Source organism: Lagopus muta, chromosome 7, assembly GCF_023343835.1.
Source record: "Lagopus muta isolate bLagMut1 chromosome 7, bLagMut1 primary, whole genome shotgun sequence".
NCBI classification, from domain to species: domain Eukaryota; kingdom Metazoa; phylum Chordata; class Aves; order Galliformes; family Phasianidae; genus Lagopus; species Lagopus muta.
In genome coordinates, this window is record NC_064439.1 from 16,677,373 (window position 1) to 16,698,033 (window position 20,661).

General features: G+C 43.7%; 1 protein-coding gene across 1 annotated transcript in view; it reads right to left on the bottom strand.

The window, feature by feature from the left end:
- GPR158 (G protein-coupled receptor 158) overlaps positions 1-12,297 on the bottom strand; it is a 182,786-nt gene extending 170,489 nt beyond the window's left edge. The window contains exon 1 of the mRNA XM_048950958.1: positions 11,332-12,297. Coding sequence (XP_048806915.1) covers positions 11,332-12,179 — 848 coding nt within the window. The 5' untranslated portion in view covers positions 12,180-12,297. The remainder of the gene's footprint in view (positions 1-11,331) is intronic.
- Between the last annotated feature and the right edge of the window lie 8,364 nt (positions 12,298-20,661).

Consider the following 20,661-nt stretch of genomic DNA (forward strand, 5'->3'; position numbering starts at 1 on the left):
GTCTGAACTATTTCAGTCACCTCGTTCACCTCAAAGCACCTTGCTTCCTTTTGCCAAAGCAGTGCATATGTAAGAAATGTAATAACAACGTTACAGAGCCATTTATTTGAGGAGTCACTTCGGAACAAAATCATAACAAGCATAAAATAAAACCAGGACAACACTGCTCCCTCATATCTGGCAGCAGCATTGCCAAGTGCAAAGTGTCCATAATAGTGTATCTGGACATTCATCTTCAGACATGCTGTACAGTCAATGGAGACACAGAGGATCATTACGTGACCTGTTTAAGACTCAGGAAAATACATACCTAAAGGAAGCTAGCACAGATGCTCTTTATCCCCCTTCTCTCTGCCTCCTTCTGAGAACAAATAATTTCTGAGAGTATCCAGTATCACTAAACAAAAGCATTGGTTCTGACAAACTCAGCTTGAAATGGTACATGCCATATTTCTGGAAATTTACAGCTTTGTTCATTTCTTACACTTGTTTTGGACATGAGTCTGTCCAGGAACTGCTGGAATTAGTCTTCCCCCACAGTCAGTCACTCCTCCCATGCTGCAGGTGACCAATGACCTCAAGGGAAAAGCAGCCACACTGTACACCTTAGTGCTCTGCACTATATTTCTGTCAGTGCATTACCACCTTATTTAACACAGTAACAGGGCATCTGCCCCACAGGGCATAAATGAACAGGTGCAACTTGTTTCTCAGCAGGTCACACGCAGATCCCACCACGTAGGTTTCTGATTTATTCTGGACCTTCTTGAGTACAAACACTAATGTGTGGGCTGGGAACAGGACCTGCTCCACAAGTTAATGAATTCTTTGTGGCTCCATAGTGAGATCTTGACTGCAGTCAGAAGGACTGGGGTTAAAGCAGCTCCTTGCCTTCTTAAGTTCACATTATGGAAAGACACTTTGACAAGTGTCTCAAGCATTCTGACTGCTCTAAAGAAGCCAGCTGACAGTTTATGTGGAAAGGAAAAAAGTGAAGATTCACAACAGCCTCATCTGAGACTCCCTGAATACCATACAGAAGATCTGTTTCCTTTACAGGAAATGTACTCATGTACATTTTGTTTTTAAATGATAGAAGAAACTTTCCCTCTACAAACACAAGAGGAGATACAAAAATGAAAGCTATGAGTAAACTGATCACTGCTAGAACAGAAGTAGTTACAAAGCACTCTCTCCACCCAGCAAGAGTTTGCTACCTGGTAAACCTGGCCTTTTCCATGTCCTCTAACCAAGGGGTTGAGCAGCAGGCCCACCTCTCCTCTGAACCCAGTTTTGTTGCTAATGCACTTATATGAGAAGCAGCCAAGATTTTTTGTCTCTTGCCAGATTAAACTCCAGCAGGGCTTAGGTTTCCCCAAGCCCATCCCTGTCCTTGTATTATTAGGGTTACCTGACCATGCTTTCACCACTTGTGCACTTCCATTTTACGTTTCAGTTTTGTCCATGCAGGCTAGAAAGTTACCAACATCCTTCTTCCAGGAGGACAAAGTATTCTAACTTGAACGAAAATATTTTTCATTTGAATTTCTGTGCAAAACCTGCTTACAAGAACACTTGCCTTTCAACAAGCTCATGTTCATGATCTCAATGCAAACATTTGTCTTCCTACCTATTCTTCTCATCTTCTGTTCTTGTGGCACAACCTGAACTTCTGATACAGATCTGCAATTATTTTTGAGTTTTAAGAATCTGTCATGAAAATCTACAGGAAAGAAGGGCAGTCCAGAAGTAGGACTATAAAAGACTCTCTCATGAATGTCATTAGGCTTCCCATTTTCTTAACACAACACATCAGTCCTTTCTCACAGTACTTCTGCAATGTTTGTTTCACAGTGACCTCACAGTTCTGCTGAGATAGCAGCAGGGTATTACAACAACTTGATGCATAATGCTTTCAAAAGCAAAAGGTTTAAAGTTTGTGTGGCATTTACAGAAGGCACCATGATAGCACAGACATACTGCTTTCATTGGGGATGCTTTGCCATTTTAAAACATCTCAGACTCATACCCCACCATTATTACCCAGAGTACATCAGTATGTACATGATGATACATTTCTGAAATTCATCTGTGATTAATACAGGAGCTGGAACAACCTGGTTAGCCACCCACATTTCCAGTTATTTTTTGATTCAGCATTTGGAAAACTGAACATATGGAAGAACACATCCTCCCAGTATGCATACAGATCTAAGAACTACCTCTAACTGCTACATTTATTGAACTAAATGGAAATAATTGTAGCTCTGCTACTTCAATAGAAGCGATCCAGACAAATGTCAACAGTACAGCAGTAGACTCATCTTGTCAGCCTAACACATTCACCCATACTGACAATGCTGCTGGCTGAACCCAAGCCACAGTACTAAGTTCATAATATTACTGGTAGTTGTGGACCATCTGCCAAGTAAGTATATTTGGTTAATCTCCTTACAACTCTAAATATTTGTTTTCTGCCACAATTTTACAGCCCTTACACAAAGACAAAGATTACAAGTTCATGTTTAACGTTTTGGACAACTACAGATGGAAAGAATTAGTTGAATTGTACATAACAGATAATCATTGAAGGATGATGTCATCAAGGATTTTGTCGGATCAGAGGTTTGATTTAAGAGGCTTTTGTGTCTGTCTTAATTTCCAGTACCACTGTTTGTCAGCATTCTGTTTGCCTCAAAATCCATACCAGAAATTGATTTAAGCTTATTTCCCCAACCTAGCAGCTATCTTGATAGTTTATGCAGTTATAATATTTCAATGTAACATGTTGTACAATGCGGACGTACAGAGGAAATTTCACCCATACTGTCACATCACAGATGACCAGAAGGAACATCTTCCTGCTCTCCCAATCCAGCTTAAGCCAGGACTGCACAAAACAGCCTGCCAACATTTAAACAGTGATAAACAGTATCTTTGTCCTCTAGATCTTCAGAAGATTTTGGCACAGAGGCCACTACAGCTCAGCTAAGCAGGCATTCAAACTTTGTCTCCTAGATTTGCTCCCTTATTGCTGTAAGAACTATAAGCAAACAAGACAACTCTATGACCAAGATCTGTGTAACAGTGTAGCCAGTTCTGCTAATATGCTCTATGTACAAAGGATACTAAGTCTACTAATTGTAGAAACCTTCTGAAATACAGAAATAAAGGAGAATATATAAAGCAGTTCATTTAATGCTATATACTGGGGAGAAAAATCACTCCAAGTCAAAATGCCTTTCAAAAGCACCAGAAAAGCATATGTAATTTGTCATCAAATGAGATAACACTAAAACCTTTATAAGCATGAATCCTGCATGCCTCAGTAGAATTAAAATCTCTTCACCATTTGTTGCATTTAACTAGGGGGAAAATATTTAAATATTATATATATATATATATATCACCACTGAGGGCTTATGCAGCCAAACAAATGCCCCAGGGCCACATCAAATGCCACATCGGCACAATCCAGGTACCTGGTGCATCATCATGTGTTGAAGCAGACGACTCATATTTAAACGTTCTTCTAAATTCTATCATATCCATTCATCTCCACACGTCGTCGTTCAAAAATCTTCCCCAGCACAGAACCAGGAGATGAGACAGGTGAATTTTCACACAGCAGGTGGTGATGCACTGGAACAGGTTGCCCATGGAGGTTGTGGATGCCCCATCCCTGAAGGCATTCAAGGCCAGGCTGGATGTGGCTCTGGGCAGCCTGGGCTGCTGGTTGGCAGCCCTGCACATAGCAGAGGGACTGCAGGTAGATGGTCACTGTGGTCCTCTTGAATCCCAGCCATTCTGGGATTCTCTGCAGACGTCCTAAACCTGCAGATGTTCAAATAGCTCACACTACTTGACACTTGAGTCTACTCCAAAATGTCTTCAGCTGTCCATCCAAAAAACTCCTGCTGTCCAATTCACAACAGCTGACATGTGGCTACAAGTTTCACTGGTGATCAACAGCTTTCTGCATGTTCAAAGTTACTTTTGAAAGTTAAGATTTAAGATTATACATCACTAAGGTGCCCCTAAAACTCATTACCTTCACAATGTGACAACCAGATTCAGAATACTAGGATACACATATAACTTAATTCTGATCGGGCACTTATTACTGATTTCTTAATAGGACAGACAGACTCACCCAATTCCTTAGCCATAGCACAACTACTGCTTCTCATCCCACTTTCACCAAAGAATCAGCTTTCACTAAAAATAAACTGAAAAGATACAGCAGTGAGGACACATGAATTAGGATCGACCTGCAAAGAAAATCCCCATAGGCCATTTGTTACAGTACTAACAAGGGTTGAATGCTTAAAGCTGAATCCTCTGTTGCCAGCAGAATTATACAGGATTTAAAAATCAAGCCTCCAGATTTATGGCATGCAGTGCTGCCTGAGCACTTGGACTTCCCTGCGTTTTAGTTGAAGAACTTCCCAGATACTTGGAGGGGTGCTGAGAATTTTGCTAGAAGATAAGTTCTGTGACTAAGCACAACTTCATACAGGAATGAGGAAGTGTCAGCAATGGTAGGATATCACTTACACTGGATTCTTCATATGAAACAGGTCTTGGAACTAAGTTCAGGCTGTTCAGTAAGAAACTGACATTTCTGAAACATTCCTACTTCTGCCCATGGGGTCAACAAGAGGTAGAGAGAAAAAGCCTGAAGGAAAAGTACCACAAATGATATAAGAAAGAGCTTAGACACTTTGAATTTTAAGGATCCTGTAGAGGAAAGATGGCCTTAGCACAAGCACTCTTCTGACTCTGCAGATTTAAAGTCAGTACAAGAATTTTAAAACTAAAAAGCCAAAGCCAGTTATCAGAAAAGGAACACCGAGCAAAAACTTGAGCAGAAGATGTGATGGAAACCAAGAAGCATTTTAGGATCTTCTAGTATCTCAGAAGGCATCCTGATGTGAAATCTGTGAGGCTAGTGAGCACCAGGATGTAGGAAGAGCTCAGAGTTAAGACAGCATTTGCAGAAAGCAATCTTTTTTTTTTTTTTTAAATCCCTGCACACTTTAGAGCCAACAAAGCTCCTACTTCTTCACTCTGGAGAGCACTGATATGGCAGAAGGCTGGGGATGTTCTTCCTGCTTTGTTCAACAGGTTCCAAACAAAAGTAGGTGAATCCAAACAAGCTTAGCAAGCAATAAAGAAAACAGTGTGCACAGAACTATACCTGACCAACAGTGAGAAACTGAACACAGAGGGTTTCCAAAGTGTCTTTGAAACACACAAGAATCATGGATCTCCAAGTAAATGTCACGTAGCAAAAACAGAAAAGAATCATTTCTCTTCATGTTCTCAAAACTATTTAATGAATAAATAATAAATAAATAAATAATAATAAATAAACCAAAGTCACATATACCACAGAAGACAAAATTAAAAACTAAAATCATGGAGATCAGATTAATCCACACTTATTAATACTTGTTCAGATACACAGATTGAAAAGATTGTACTGCTTATTAGTAAATGGGATATAACCAAGATATGAGAACTCAGCATTTCCACCATTTTCTTACTGCCTCCTAAGTGCCTGCCAGAAGGACTAACCCAACACACCCATATCCTCGTTCTTATCTTTGGGAACACTTCTCAATCTCAGTTCAGATTCATGAACGGACAGAATAAGAGGCGACAACCCCAGAGTTGCATCTCAGATGCAGGAACTGCAACATGCCTATTCCCTTCAAAAGAACTCCGAGAGCCTGCTGTGCTGGAAGCCATACTCCAGGAGGATAGAGGAGGTCAAGAACAAAAGATAGGAAATAGCAGTTTGACCTAAAAAGCTAGCTGCTCTTATTCCAACTTACTGCACTACTGACAACAGTTACATAGCACACAGCATGTATTCCAATCCTCTCCCAGTCAGATTTAGCTTCTTTCTTACAAGGCCCACTGCTGAAGTAAAAAAAGGCTGAATCATGTTTCTAATAAGACTACTCTATTCCTTGTTCCTTTTCTTTCATTGTCTAGATTTTGTTCTCACCCATGACCTGATATGAAAGTCACAAGCATCACAGACCGCTTTGAGAACACTTAAATACTGGGAGGTTCTATTAAAAGAAATAAATCATTGAGTAGGCATTTCTTGGCTCTCACCTCTTTTCAAGAATAGAAATCCAAAATGTTCAGTTCAAGGAAATAAATTATTCCTTTTCATGTTTAAAACCTGTTCTAAATCCACCCACATCTTCAATCATGTTATATGGGCCAGGGGACATTGTGGAACAAAACATCAGCTTCACCACTTTAAAATATTTTCAAGATTGTATAATAATGTACGCTGTCACAAAGATTTAGTGAGCCTCCTTAAACAGTTACAACAAATTGTTTTCCCAGTTCAATACAGAGACTACACTGGAAAGATTAAACTTCTTAAAGCATCCCCTTAAAGTCACAACTTAATCTTATTTAAAAACAAAACTACATGTTCTGGCACTCTTTAAACCCACTGTTATGGTTATTTTACCAATCAATTTAACACCTATGAAATACACAGTATATTCCCTAAGAAATTACTTATTTGTCATAATGCTTCTACCTCCCTAGTAGAATGTGCCTTCAATAACTAAGCACCCCATTATGGGATAACACAAGAATGGTCTGAGTTACTTCTAATAGTACAGTGGAAGACACTGTATTGTGCTGCGTTTAGGGAAGAAATAACTAACAGAACTGCACACAAAATACCAATATTTGCACCAAGGCTTGCCTTCTAATTAATCTAAAGAAAAAGAACTGTCAGAAAGAGGATGTACTCAGCTACAGCAGTTGATTGAGCGAAACTTCAGAATGAAGGTATCCAGAGATACTCCAGAGCAAAACTCTTCAAAGAGCATGACAAACTTCAGCTTGCCAACTATATTCCTTTCTGCCAAAGCACCCATCATTCCACAGCATCCTCCCAGCAGTCCTTCAGAGACTGACTGCAAAAACTGACCTGGATTTGGTGAAATATGGCAACACGGCCTTGCTAGAACATGGAGAAGGAAAAGCATCCCTGTATCCTAGAGATATTCTGACCTCCTACAGGAAAGTAAGCAGTGACCACTTCCCAAAGTGATGACATACTACATCACAACATTAAAGAAAAAGAGAGCAGCACACAAGAGAACAATCTGAACTGCAGAAGCAATAGCTCATTCATCAGAGATTGGGAAAACTGATGTCACTGCACAATGCTAAAACACTGCACAGAAATGTGACTAACCATACTCAAGAAATATTGGAACTATTCTTGAGAGTAGGGACCATGGCAACAGAGAGCTTTGTGACAGGAGACCAGAGAAGGCAGGTTTGTTTAGCCTGGTAAACAAAGGTGAAGAAGGACCTGCTGCCTATAAATAGGTCAGGCAGAAAACATCAGCCGAGAGCTATTTCAGACAGAAGGCTGTTTTGGAACAGAAACAAATGGACGAAGGCTGACTGAATGAATTTAGATCAGAAATCAGAAGAAGCTATCCAACCATTCAGGCCAGTGAAGTGGAGAGCTAAGAGGGAAAACTACCTACTTAAGATGAAGCTGAGTCACCTGATTACATTAAGTGGGCTTGTGAGGCAGAAGATTGGACCCTGTGATCCAGGAAGGTTTTAAAGGAAAAAAGCTCGTGCACCTAGTAGTGGACTACCTGCACACTTCCTTTCCAGATCAAGAAGTAATCCTCTCCACAGCCCTACCAGACTGCTGCAGCAATGAAGACCTCCCATTTCCCCCACAGGGGACAAGTAAGGACTTTTAGCTAGTGGAATTTATTCACAACATGAAGCTTTTCACACCCCTCCACTTTGCAGGACTGCAGAGAGACCAGCTGGATCACTGCAAGCTGCAATGTGGTTCCATATCATTGTACAGTACGAAGCAGCAGAGAAGGGTCACTGATGGATGACAAATACTAGCATGTTCCATCCTCTGCAGTACCAGAGCTGTAGGGCAATTAAATACATTAGATAGCAAATTCTAACTGCAAATTAGATCAGCTCAGAGTTTTGAGGAAAGGAGAAGGAAAAAGCTAACACCAGATTACTTTCATGTAGCAGCAAGAAGATTCCCAGGGATTGAATCTGTAGTATAAGCTGATGGGAACGTTGCCTCCCTGCTTTTAGGCAGATCTCTGATCAGTGAGCGCGGACAACAGCAAGTCCTGCTAAGCAGCAGGGCAGAGTCACCACTGTCAGCTTAGTGCTGGGCTGATGCGGTCCCACAAGCCTCAGACACTGGCAAAATTAACGAGCCTTTGCTTTCTCTGCTTCATCTTAATGTGGGCCTACAGATCAAACTTTTGCAAGGCAAATTAAGAGATCACATTCCCTCCTCCTTGGCCTTCATTTCACATAGTTTGGCTTCCACCGTGTGTGAAAGATTAATAGCAAGTGTTTACAAGAGCCTTGCCTGTGACAGCCACATCCTCTGACAGAAAGCACTACCTGACACTTCAATAGTGATGCTTGACTGTGACTGTACTTTCCAGAAGTCATTAACAACACTACTGCAGAAGTAGCATTTGAGGAACAAAACCAGAGATAATTATTAGTCTTGCCTTTATTACACTTGCCACTGCAACACCATACAATGCATCCATCTGCTACAGCAATAGAAGCAGGGGCAGTGGCTTTTCCTTCTATAGTCTGAGAAGACTTTTCTGCAGAGAAAATTGTACTCATGAATTTCTTACGCTGATGTACTATGCCATAAACCAAATGCCAGCCAAGAAGGGAGTACATAAACTGTTAGTTTCAAAGGGGCATGCACTAAACTACCATGATGCACTAAACTACCATGGACGATCTCACACCAGACTGTTAAATGGAAGGAGCATGTAAACTGAGCCATGAAGGGTTCCTAACAGATGGTTCAGAGATATTTTGCTGAACCAATGCAGCTTTTGAAGAAGATGGAGAGTAATATATGCTGCTTCTAACCATATGGCCTTAAATAGGAATTTAAAGCTAAACCATTGTGTCACTTGGACAGATGGCGAGGGGAAATAAGGCTCATTTCAAGAGGGACATTATAGCAATTAGTACTAGCATTCTAATAGCTAAGTTTCAGCTTTTTATTTCACATGCTTAGACTTCAAGCCATTTATTCTCTCAGGAACACACAGAAGCTGTATGTCTATTAAGTACCAAAAACATTTGCACAAATATTAAGATGTTTCACAAGTCTTGGAAGAAGCATATTTCAGATTTACTATCTCCTATGTTGCAAAGTTACTTTCTCAAAACATAAGCTTACTAAAAAGACACCTAGTGTGTAACATACTCCAAACCAGAAGCACGGGAATCACCATTTACCTTTGCCAGATTAAGTATGCATGTTCTTTTTCACCTGCTTCCTTACAAAGCCACCTAAAAACACACCGAGCCATTTTCTCAGAACTGCATATCAACTCACCTCTGGATTTGATACAAGAAAAAAAAAATTGTTAGTCCTAACTATTCAGCAACAACACAGGAGTTCAACCTTGTAGCATACTCCACTTCAAGGTCTCCTAAACACCAAGAGCTTCTCCAAGCTTCAACATGTTTAATGAATGTCTTTCAAAGTATCTGAACTACAACAAATTATTTCTTTAATTGAGGTCAATTCCACGTGGTCAACAGAGGCCAGAAAGCTCAGGAAGCAAGGCAGTGCCCTGCACCCAGGAGGACCTCTACTGGTGGCCTTGGTTGGCCAGAGCCGCTCTCAGGTGGACCCAGCATGTTGTGTGCTCTGCGCATAAGAACTACCAGCACAGCAGGAACCTGCACCACCAAGATGACTCCCAGCACAAGCGCTTGGCACACAGCCGAAATTGAGATCTGGGCTCTGCTGATTAACAAACCTCTCTAAAGTTGACAGCAAGGCTTTGTTCAGCTTTATGTCAAGATCTAATTCCTCAGATAACTGAGGATAACAACCAGCAGCTGCAACCCCATCTCCAGTCTAAACATTCACTGTTACATCAACTATCCCCCAGTAAGAGAATATCTGCCAACACTAGCTTTTGCCAGCACCCTTAAATTGTTTAAGGATCTCAGACTACAAGTAGTACCCTGAACTCATCTGGAGCACTGCTGAGGTCCAGCAGAGCTCTGCAATACAACTCTTCTTTGATCTTGCAAGGAATTCAGCAAATACACTACAGACAAGGAGCCCCAGAAGTGTGAAAATTCCAGAGCAACAGGTAAGCCACAGAGAAATAACCACCCATCCTTTATTCAACAGCTAACTTTCATGTCTAAGAACACAGGACTGCATTCACACGTATTTGACCCTAGTGAATTTCGATTGACAAGAAAAAAAAAACAAGTGTTCACATACACAGCTGTATGGCAATCCAAGTGTGGGAAAAACCTCTTCCACAGCCAACAGCACAGTGGAAATCTTCATTGGCTACTGAACCACTGCACAAAGCAAAAATCTGTGCTCTCCTTACTCCCTAAGGAAAGAAAGCTGCTTCAGGGCAATGGGTGTTCCAACAGAATTACATATAAAATCCATTACATGCATGGTAGTACTATAACCCGATATCCCATAACCCACAGGTTGCTCTCTTCAGTCACATCTTTTTGCTCTTACAACAAGGCAAAAACACAAGCCTCCCTATGTCCTCCTCTCTGCTAGTCACAGCCCAGTGGCAAGCTGCTAGAGATAACAGCAATAGAAAATACATAAGTCTCCACATATGCCAGGCATCATCTATACAGCTTTGTAATGAGGTGGGAGTTCTAAAAACAACGCCCCCAAAAGCTTCTTAACTGCCAGTTTAGGCTGTAATCACATGCACTGAGAAAACCGCAGTTCCAAACGCTTATTTACCTACAAGCATATTGACCGCTGACCAGGCTTGAGCACCCCACAGTGGATGTGCTCTGAAGACCAGAAAATGCAGTGTCTCAACTGGTTAAAATCACAGCTGGCATTGAGCTAGTTTTCATTATGCAGCAGAGTAAGAAATAACAGCTCAGTAAACATATTTCTCTCACAGAGAAATAACCTGCAACCCACAATGCCTGCCATTCTGTCCACTCCAGAAGCATCACTAACATAACCCACGTACACACTTGTTTTAGTGAGAATCGCTGAAGAAAATGCTGTTTTACAGACTGAGATAAAATACTACCGAGCAACAGCTCCCTAAGGCACATGAAGGTGACGCTCAACAGGAAGGCCTGGGCTTGCACTGCGGTGTGACAGAGCATGTGGAAAGGGTTACAAGCTCACCCCAAAGGCACATCACAACCATCCCAAGTAAGGGCAACACTGAGTACCCACCATGCCCCCTCCTATACAGAACACCAGAGGAGCCCTCCTCATACCTGAATTCGGGGACGAGGTTTGGTTGCAGTCCATAGAAAGCTGCTGAGAGAGTCACCAGCCAGCCGGGTTTGTAATTCCCGTTCTCACACTCCAGGTAAGGAGAGGACCATCTGATGTGGTTCTTATCAGCTGTGAAGCCCTCTCGCCTCTTCCAGCTGTTCTCCAAAGTTTTGGAGCCCGTGTTCAAGACCTTCCTGTGCTGATGCGGCCTCCACTTGCGCTTCAGGCCCTGGAACCACTCCGTCTCCAGGGATCCGTTAGCCAGGCGGTGAGCGGAGGAGGACAGGTCCTGCAGGTGGATCTGGTTCTCGTGCCTGCTGGCCTGGAGGAACACCTGGGGGGCAGAGAAGGGCTCCGTGCTGAAGGTGATGGCTGCCCTGGAGATGTTGGGATCCCCTTCCAGGAGGCTCCTGATCAGCGCCCGGTACCACTCCAGGTCCTCCTGCAAGTTCTGTTCCCGCGACTTATTGCTCTGCAGGATCATGTTGAGGAAGTTAGTGGCGTGCGTGAGGGTGTCCAGGGCGCCGTGCAGGGACGGGTGCGAGACGAAGCGCGACTTGCCGGCCAGACTGGCCAGCTCGTAGCGCCCGGAGCAGTTGGCCCTCCGCAGCTCCCGAGAATCACCGGTGTAGAGGAACGAGGCCACGTCCTGGGGCACCTCATCGGCGAGCCGCTGCGCCAAGATGGTGCTCTCCGGAGAGCGGCTCCGCGGGGCCGGGGGCGGATCGCGACTCTTGATGTGGTTGTAGATGGGCTGCCTGACTCCCGGCGCCCGCCCTCGGCCGGCCGCGGCTCCGAGCCCGCGTTGGGCCAGGAGCAGGAGGAGAAGGAGCCGGAGCGATGCCATGTCCCCGGCGTTCTCGGTCGCGCAGGCACGGCGGAATCGCTCAAGCCGGGCTTCGCGCAGGCAGCCGCGGCGCGGCGGCGACCGAGCGGCCCCCGGCCCCGAGTCACCTGTGGCGGCACCGGGAGCGGCGGCGGCAACCGCGGCGGCAACCCCGCCCGCTCCCGCCGCGGCCCCGCGCTCACTGAGGTGCTGCCCAGCGGAGCGCGCAGGGGCGGCGGCGCCCGCGCCCGGCGCAGCGGCGGGTCCCCCCGCGCCGCCCCGCCGCCGCCCGAGCCCCGCCGCTCCGCATCCTTCGGGCGCCGCTGCCGGACTGCCCCCTCGCCGCAAGGAGCGCACGGCTCTCTCCGCCGCCGCTTACGGAAAGCCGCTCACCGCCACAGCCGGCGCCTCACCGCCGACCCTTATAGGTGTACGGCGAGTAGTTGCCGCCCTGTGTGGCCGCCTGGGCTGTCAGTCAGCCGGCAGCCATTCACGGGGCAGGAGGACGGAGCTGAGGGAGGCGGCGCCACCGCCAAGAGGCGTCGAGGAACCTCGCCTCACCTGCTGCCGGCGGAGCGCGGCGCAGCACGGCGCGGGGCGGGGCGGGGCGGGGCGGGACTCCATAGGGAGCCGCCCGCCCGAGGGACGAGGGTCGAAGGCCGGAGCCGCGCTGCGGGGCCGCGCGGGGAGTGTGGTAGCGACACCTGCCGGCCGGACGCGGAGCAGCCTTGTGGTGGCGGGCAGCGGCCGTTAGGCTGAGGCGGGCACGGGGCGGTCGAAGCGTCGGCGCTGCGGAGGTACGGGAGAAGCCTGTATTTAAACCCGTGTTTAAGTTTGCATTTGTTCTAATGCGAAGTTATTGCCCCGCCTGGTACTTTTGGATCGGATGTCCGTGAGGAGGCCGTCAGCAAAGGGTGGATTTTAGATGGTGTGCAATTAACTACATTCTGGCTAGATCTAAAACTCCCTTTTGCAATTGCAGAGTGAGGAACAGAGGAGTAGTAAAGAGATCCTTCCCCCTCTCCCACACACACATGTGCATGCACATCCTATAAAGAGCAGATCTCAGCGCTGCAGAATGTGATCTAATTTTAAACCCCTGACAAGATACATTTGCTGCTTTAAAACATGCTCTTATTTTAGAATTATTTGAAACTATTCTTAAAGGAATAGCCTAACAGCTAAGGGTTGAATAACTTTGCAGTCCACATTTTTCTTGCACACAGTAGATATTCTCTGTTAAACATTAATATACATGTAATGAACGTCCCCTCAGTGAACAGCCTATGAGGTTATTTAGAAACCAATACACTGAGCAGCTCAGATGCTGCTATTTACAGTTTAGCACAGCGCAGGGAATCTGTGCCTCAAAGTCTGCACTGAACAAATACCTGAGGATGCATTGTTTGCTGGGCTAAGTGAGAAATGGGGCTTTTGGAAGGAATAGCTGTCAGGGCTGAGCTAAGCTAACATGGAATCAGTTACTTGGTAAGGTATCAGTGACAATACAAATGAACAAGCACTTTTTTCACAGTGGGCCTGTGCAGGTTCCCTTACTGCTACAGACAGTCCAGAGGGTCAGCTGCTGGCTGGGTGCACTTCCCTCCCGGATCCTGACCACTAACACCTGCCTGAATGGCACCATGCCTGTGGAATGGCCATCTTCCTGTACTCTCTCAAAAATCAAGCATTCTTCTAAAGTACTCACAGAGTAAATTCCTTTATTTCCTCATCTCATTGGAGTCCTCTCAAATACCCTTCTCCAGAAGTACTCACCTCTCCCGCACCCCCTTTTCCTTCGCTGACAGCCCCCAAGAAGCTCTTGTTCCCAGCACAAACCTTTGCCAGGAGCCTGCAGCCGAATGGGCCGTGGCACAACTCCAGCTGCTGCAAGCTTCTCTCTATTCTGGGGCATCTGGTGTCAGAAGGCTCTGGCTTTCCTGTTCCACTGGTGTGTGCTGTGTTTGCGCTCTCTGCTATCAAGATATGAGGAGAGATGGGAGATTTACTGAAGAACTTCCTTGCTGAGGGTGCCAGGGCAACTGGTGCTGTTTCTGCATCAAGGTCAGAAGAGTTGTTTTTGTCCCCCAAGGCTTCTTCCTGCAGTCACAAACAGCTTCGACATCCAGCCGAACCCACAACAAGATACAGATTTCCCATAATTGCAAACATGCATCTACTTACAGCTCTGTAAAACCTGTGTTGTGGTACCCAAAGCCTGCCACTCACTAACCACATCCAGGGGACTGCAGTGGAACTGCTTCAGCCCATCCGCCAGCAGGGATACAGCAGGATCTGATTGCTGTTCTGCACATCTGAGTTGTTTGAACCATCGTGGTTGTTCCAAGCACAAAGCCAGTACATGAAGGATCTCGACTGACTGCATTACCTATTGAGCCAGAATCTCCATGTAGATATTGCATGAGCTCAACCTCAGTCTAATTACAGTGCAGAAAAAAATAGCAGTGCAAAATGTTAGCAGTTTTTAACAGATTAGAGTAAATGTAACCTACTTTCTTCAAATACAGCCTACATGCAAGATCTTGGTTTATCTGAACTATTAGAAGTGCTCGTGCCAGAATTATTCCATTTTTGGAATAATGGAATTCTCTTGTATATGTGAAATTTATTTAAAGACTCATTTATTAATTTCTGTCCTAAGCTAATCAGGTGATATACAGAGTAAAAGCACTAATTAAGTGCTGAAACTTTGAGAGTAATTTGTTGTATCTCTCTCAGACAGAAACAAAATATTTATTAATATAATTAATTACAGTATTCAAAAATTTGTAATGTAAACTGAATCAAAGAAGGAAACCCATGTTTTCTCACTGAGCGAAAGGCTATAGAGTAAGTTCCACAGCTGCATGTTCTCTTTGGCCTTTCGTCTGGCCACTTATATTGGCCAGTAAATATCAGTACACCCCAAAACAGGAGGATCCCATACTCTTCCTCCCACATGATAGAAGGGAATGGCAGAGGGAGCTGGAGGTGGGGAATGCAGATTGATGAGGCAGAGATGGGAGTCCTGTTGATGTTGTAACATACAGTGCAGAGTGCACTGGGGCTGGGAGTGATGCTAGGTTTATTGCTGCAGAGGGCAAGAGTGAGAGTGAATGGAAATCTCTTGGAGACCTGGCTTCATTAGCTCTCCTGTTTTCAACCACAAATGAATTAAAACCACTGCAGAAATATTTCAGAGGAAAAAAAAAAAAAAAAAGGAAAAAAGAAAAAAAAGAAGCCAAAATTCAGAATGTAAGAGCTGATATTTAGATACTGATGAAATAAGCAGCAAGCGTTTAGCTGTCAGTTAAGGTTCACCTGTAGTGAGAAGTTCAAACCCAGTGGTGTTTCCTTAGAAATACTGGATTAGAAGAAGTCCAAAGAGGTTTCCCAGTGCAGCCCTCCCATGCTGGGGCTGGACAGTGCTGCAAGACCATCTCTGCCAGGAGCTGACCTACCTTGTCTCAAAAACACTTGCAGCCAGGTAGCCTCCACAGACAGGGACCCTAACTACTTTGCCCCAGTCTTCATCACATTAGCACTAACTATGTAGACTATATCTTTCTTTGGTTCTTCCCTTTCTTCTTCTCACCATTAGATGGTGTCTGTCTGCAGAAGACCACCTTGACTTACTCTCTTTTTTTCTTTCTGATAGACTAAATAATTCAATTTTCCTAATACTATGACTTCTAAAACTCTCATTGGTCCTGCTGTTCTCTTCTTGTCTCCATTTTGTTAGCCTGTTTCTCTAGGTGTCCCTTGTGCATCTCCTGCAGGCTGCACAAAATTCTCTGTTAGTACGTTGAGGTGTGCCTGCTCTTTCACCCTCACTGCAGTACTGACCAGTATATGAATTTGTAATCCAGTGTAATCCTCATAACCTTTCAAAACATTTTGCTTCCTTTCTATAAATTGTCTGTTCTCATTTGAGGATTTGATCTCTCCTTCCCCTGGGTAGTACTTGGCACTTATCTTTGTTGAATTTTATCTTACTGATTTTTCAAGATTATCTTCAATTCCAAACTTTTTCTTCAGAATGCTTTTAACTATCTTATTGTTTCTTGTAGGTTTTTTGTTTTGTTTTGTTTGCTCATTTCATGAGCCTGTATTTCATAGTTATTGTTATTTTACAGTTGGTCTTGATGATCTTAGAGGTCTTTTCCAGGCTTAATAATTCCTGGTTCTACTATTATCCACTTTGTTCATGAACATGTTCATGATATGTTTAATAGATTTTAGCCAAGGTCAGATCCCTTCAGGAACCTGCTTGAAACATCCTCCCAATTTGATAGTACACAACTGATTGCTTACATTTTGAATGACTTCAGGGGCAACTGCTTCTTCACTTCATGACTCACTTGCACAATATTTCCCTAGCTTACTTATGAGAGCCACATGCCAAGTTGCTGAGATAGATTTACTAGCCATGAGGCCAGTTATGAGTCCAAGAAGAAAATTCGGTTTGCATTGTATGGATTTTTCTTGATAATCCCTCATTAACTAATTTCAATCAATTAATTATTTTTAGTCCGTGACTATAAAGTAGCTTAATATTTTTTTCCTGAACCCTTTTGAAAATCTTTGAGCTCCACTCTGTGTCATTCCTCTCTTTTCTTTCTCTTAAAATATGCAATACAGTGTTTTTCCCAACTTTGGAATCCTCTTCCCATGCCCTTGAAATGCAAAGTGATAGTGTATGCTTGAAGGGTCCCATCTTATCTCCAACAGATAGTGTTATTCTAGAGTAGAAGAAAATTGTCTGTCAGACAACAAATTCATGGCTTTGGCTCCTAATTGTTTGTGGAGAACTTGTGTCTGATATGCAGATGTATCTAATAGGCAGACACAGACTGCATTTTAAATAAACACTACTCCAAAAGTTCCTAAGCTTGTTTGCATTCAGGAAAAGGTACAGGGGTGCCGAAGTTCAGGTTGCAAACACAAACTATTCTGCTTGCACTTTAAAGAGATTATTTTAATGTTGGGAAACACTGTTCACATAATGCCCAGGGCTGTTGGTACCTGCACAGTGTTTGGCAAGGATGCAGAGTGTGATGCTCTTACACTACTGAGAGGAAAAAAACAGCACAGAACACACACCCAGAGCAGTCAGGTCCGTGAACCAGTCTGCATGAAGTTCTTTGTTTTAAATTAGAATAAAGAAAAATCAGAAATGTCTTTGCCAATAAAGGCCCAGTGCAGAGCATGGAGTAAATGACTACTGAAGCACCTGGACTGCTTTCACAGAAGAAATCCCACATCTCCAAACACCATTTCCAGTCTAAATGTTGCGCTATGTAAGGACAACGAATGTTCAACAGCCCCAGTAATAATGATAGAAGGCTCAGCACCACGTTCAGGAGATGTTGGTCTTTCAGTCACAGCACCAAAAGCATGAAAGCCACTTCCCATCCACAGTCTGTCAGCAGAACGCAGAGCTGAGTTCAAATCCTCTGCTGTCCCCAGGAGAGCAGGAACAGCGTGGGGCAGAAGTGCTTGCTCTCTGGTGCATCTGGCTTGGCTGCAGGAAGAACAGGGCACTTTACTACAGCCTCCCATTCAGATTAATGGACGTCTGCTTACTCAAGGTATAGCTGGAGGTGTTGGTAACAGCAGCCAGTGAGCAGCACACAAGGACAGGAGAGGGATGGTGGCTGCCCTCAACAAGGCTCCAACAGTGCACCGTGGGAAGGCAGCTCAGCAACAGACAGGCTGCTGCTCAGAGCCAGGACAGAGCAGGCAAGAAATTAATAAAGGCTAATTGAACTGAGATGGGATAAAGGAGAAATCAACTGAAAGGCAAAGCTTAAAATAATTAAAAGTATTGGGAAAATAAAATCTTGGTAGAACATGTTATATTGAGTAACTCAGCTTCCCATGAGCACCTTACCTTTAGTAATGAATCAGAGGAATGCAGCAAACACCCTAATCAGTATGGTGGTGTTTAATAGCTTCATATACATCCTTCAGAACTAACTAGGAAGAATAATCTACTGGATAATAGCACAGACACAGTGACGTTCTATGTTCTCTTATGACAAGCATAACATCCATAGTATTTCCAGTAATTCCTCAGCAAAACAAATTCTTTTATGTAGCAAGGAATGATGAAAGCAGGCTATCCTGCCCAAGTCTTGCCCTTCTATCCTAACCCAGGGTGCTGGATAAATGCTGATAAAATTCTTATTTTATTCCTTCTTTTCTCTGTACTTAGGGTTTGCAGCACTGCAAACTTTTCCAAACTTTCCCAGGTGTGACTCACAGCATGCTGGCACAGTGCTGCTTGGGATTTAGCCGTATGTCTGGATTCAGTATCTTTCCTACCAGCTAATCAGCCAAAAACTTTTTTTCAAATACATTTTGAAACTAAAATCATCTCACATTTGCTTTCAGCTACATAAGACAGAACAAATTGTCATCTGATGCAGATTTGAATATCTCTACTGAAGCCAGTGAAATTATATGGATTTATATAGATAAGTATTTGCCCACTCGCCTGCCATACAGAAGGCAAAATCTAGAATTCCTATTAAAATGTTTCAAAAACCTACGTCTTGTTACATTTTGTGCTAGGAATATGAAGATGTCAGCTAATGTCAGCTAATGAAAATAAACTTCAAAGAGAAGAATCATCTGAATTAATTGGGAGCTAAATCATCACTGCAGCTAAGTTCTGTTAGGAAATGGTTGCTTTACTCTGTGCTGTGAGGTGGGATCAGCCTTTTAGCAGCTATTGGACACATCTTTCCATGGCTTTCTTCTTGAATAAGCAACAAATTGCAGAAACTGCTGCTCATAAACCTTGAGATCCAAGGCAGCCCTCATTTCCACACTAATAAAGTATTCAAAATAAACTTTAAGGTACTGTTATTTGTTGGGTTTTTTTTTTCTTTTTTCTCTTTGACAGACAGATTTCTCTTGTGTTTCAACAGTGAATTAAAACTAGAGGTGAGGTGTGTTTGAAACTCAGACTCCTGTTAGCAGTAAGTGAGGGAGAAATATTGGTGTTAGCAATAAATAAGGAGAAAGAAGAGGAGCCAAGGAAACCCAGTTGTTCTGTATTTTAACATAATTTTGAGATTTTTTTTATAATGGTTTGTAAAAACTCCCTGGCTCTGGTTGGCTGTATGTCAGCTGAACAACAGCCTGGAGGAGAAAAATAATGTGCTGGAAGGCAGCGCAGTGAAAATTTCTTCAGCCAATCCAGTATTCCCCTGGAATCCTCATCAAAATGAATGTCAGCTGAAGAGCAGAAGAAAATTCCTGTAAATTTCTGTAAAACTGGAGGCACTGGAGTCTACATTTGAGCTGAGTAAGGAGGGCACTCAGGAGGAAGTGCTTGTTCCCCACCGACTCCACAGATTGCTGGCATCCAGAAAGGTTGGAATCTAAGGCTGATGGGGTAGAGGAAGGATTTAACCATTATTTTCAAGAGGAAACCTTGAAATATTTCAGAAAAACGTTTCAATTTAGCTTCTCCAGAACGAGCAATGATTTCCCTTGAGAAATAGAAGAACTACTTCACAGAAATATGAAGGAAGGATAACTGGTTTTTGCTTAAGTAACCTCATTCTGCAGCTTGTCTCCCTAGGAAATACTGTAGTCAGTGGTTCATTTTTGCACTGATTATCTCAGCTCCTTTTCTAAGATAATTCAAATACTAAAGGAAAAAGCCAAAGTTTGTGAGTTATATGTTAGCTTCAAAGGCATTTTGCTGATACACAGTTTTCAGCTGATGTTGTTATCTGCCTGATACAAATCATATTTGGGGTATGGATGAAATCCCACGCATCCAGGTGCTGAGCATGGCATGTTCTCCCACAGACACAAGTGTGCGTGCTGAGCCACCGAGCAGGAGGAGCTCCCAGCAGTGGTATCAGGTAGCCAGGAAGGTGAGATAGCTCCATAGGAATCAATATGCTTTTTGGTCCCCACTCTGCTCCAAAAAGAGAATTATAAACCCTCCTAAACCGGTTACAATCACCTCTCTCCTGACTCAGCTGCACAGGATGCCTAAATGCGAGAACGCCGTGTCAGCGCATTCACTTCCAAGGCTGTAAGTAATGGGGCACGGTGACTGCAGCAGAGCAGGTAAAGGGGTTTGCAAGAGGAATTGCAAAACACTTGTATCTAAATTCCATCTTCCTTTTCAATTAGACACATGGGGTGAAATCTATCTGTGCTGCAACCCATAGTAAAACACCCACAGATTTTGGCAGGGTTGGTGTTTTAGCACATTGGCAAAAAGACTCACTATCAAGTTCTGCGCTGGACTGGACTGGTGTTGTCCCTTGCAAATATGTGATGAGAGAGTGTGGAAATGATGGATAATGTAACTCTCAACACCAGAAGTCCCAAATCCCACACCCTGTCCTTGCTTGGTGCATGCTGCATGGAGTGAAGCAGCAGTGGGGCAATGCTGTAAAAGCAGCTCAGATGCACCCACCTCACACTGCTGAACAGGGCTTGTAGAAATAGGCACCTTCACATCTAACTACGT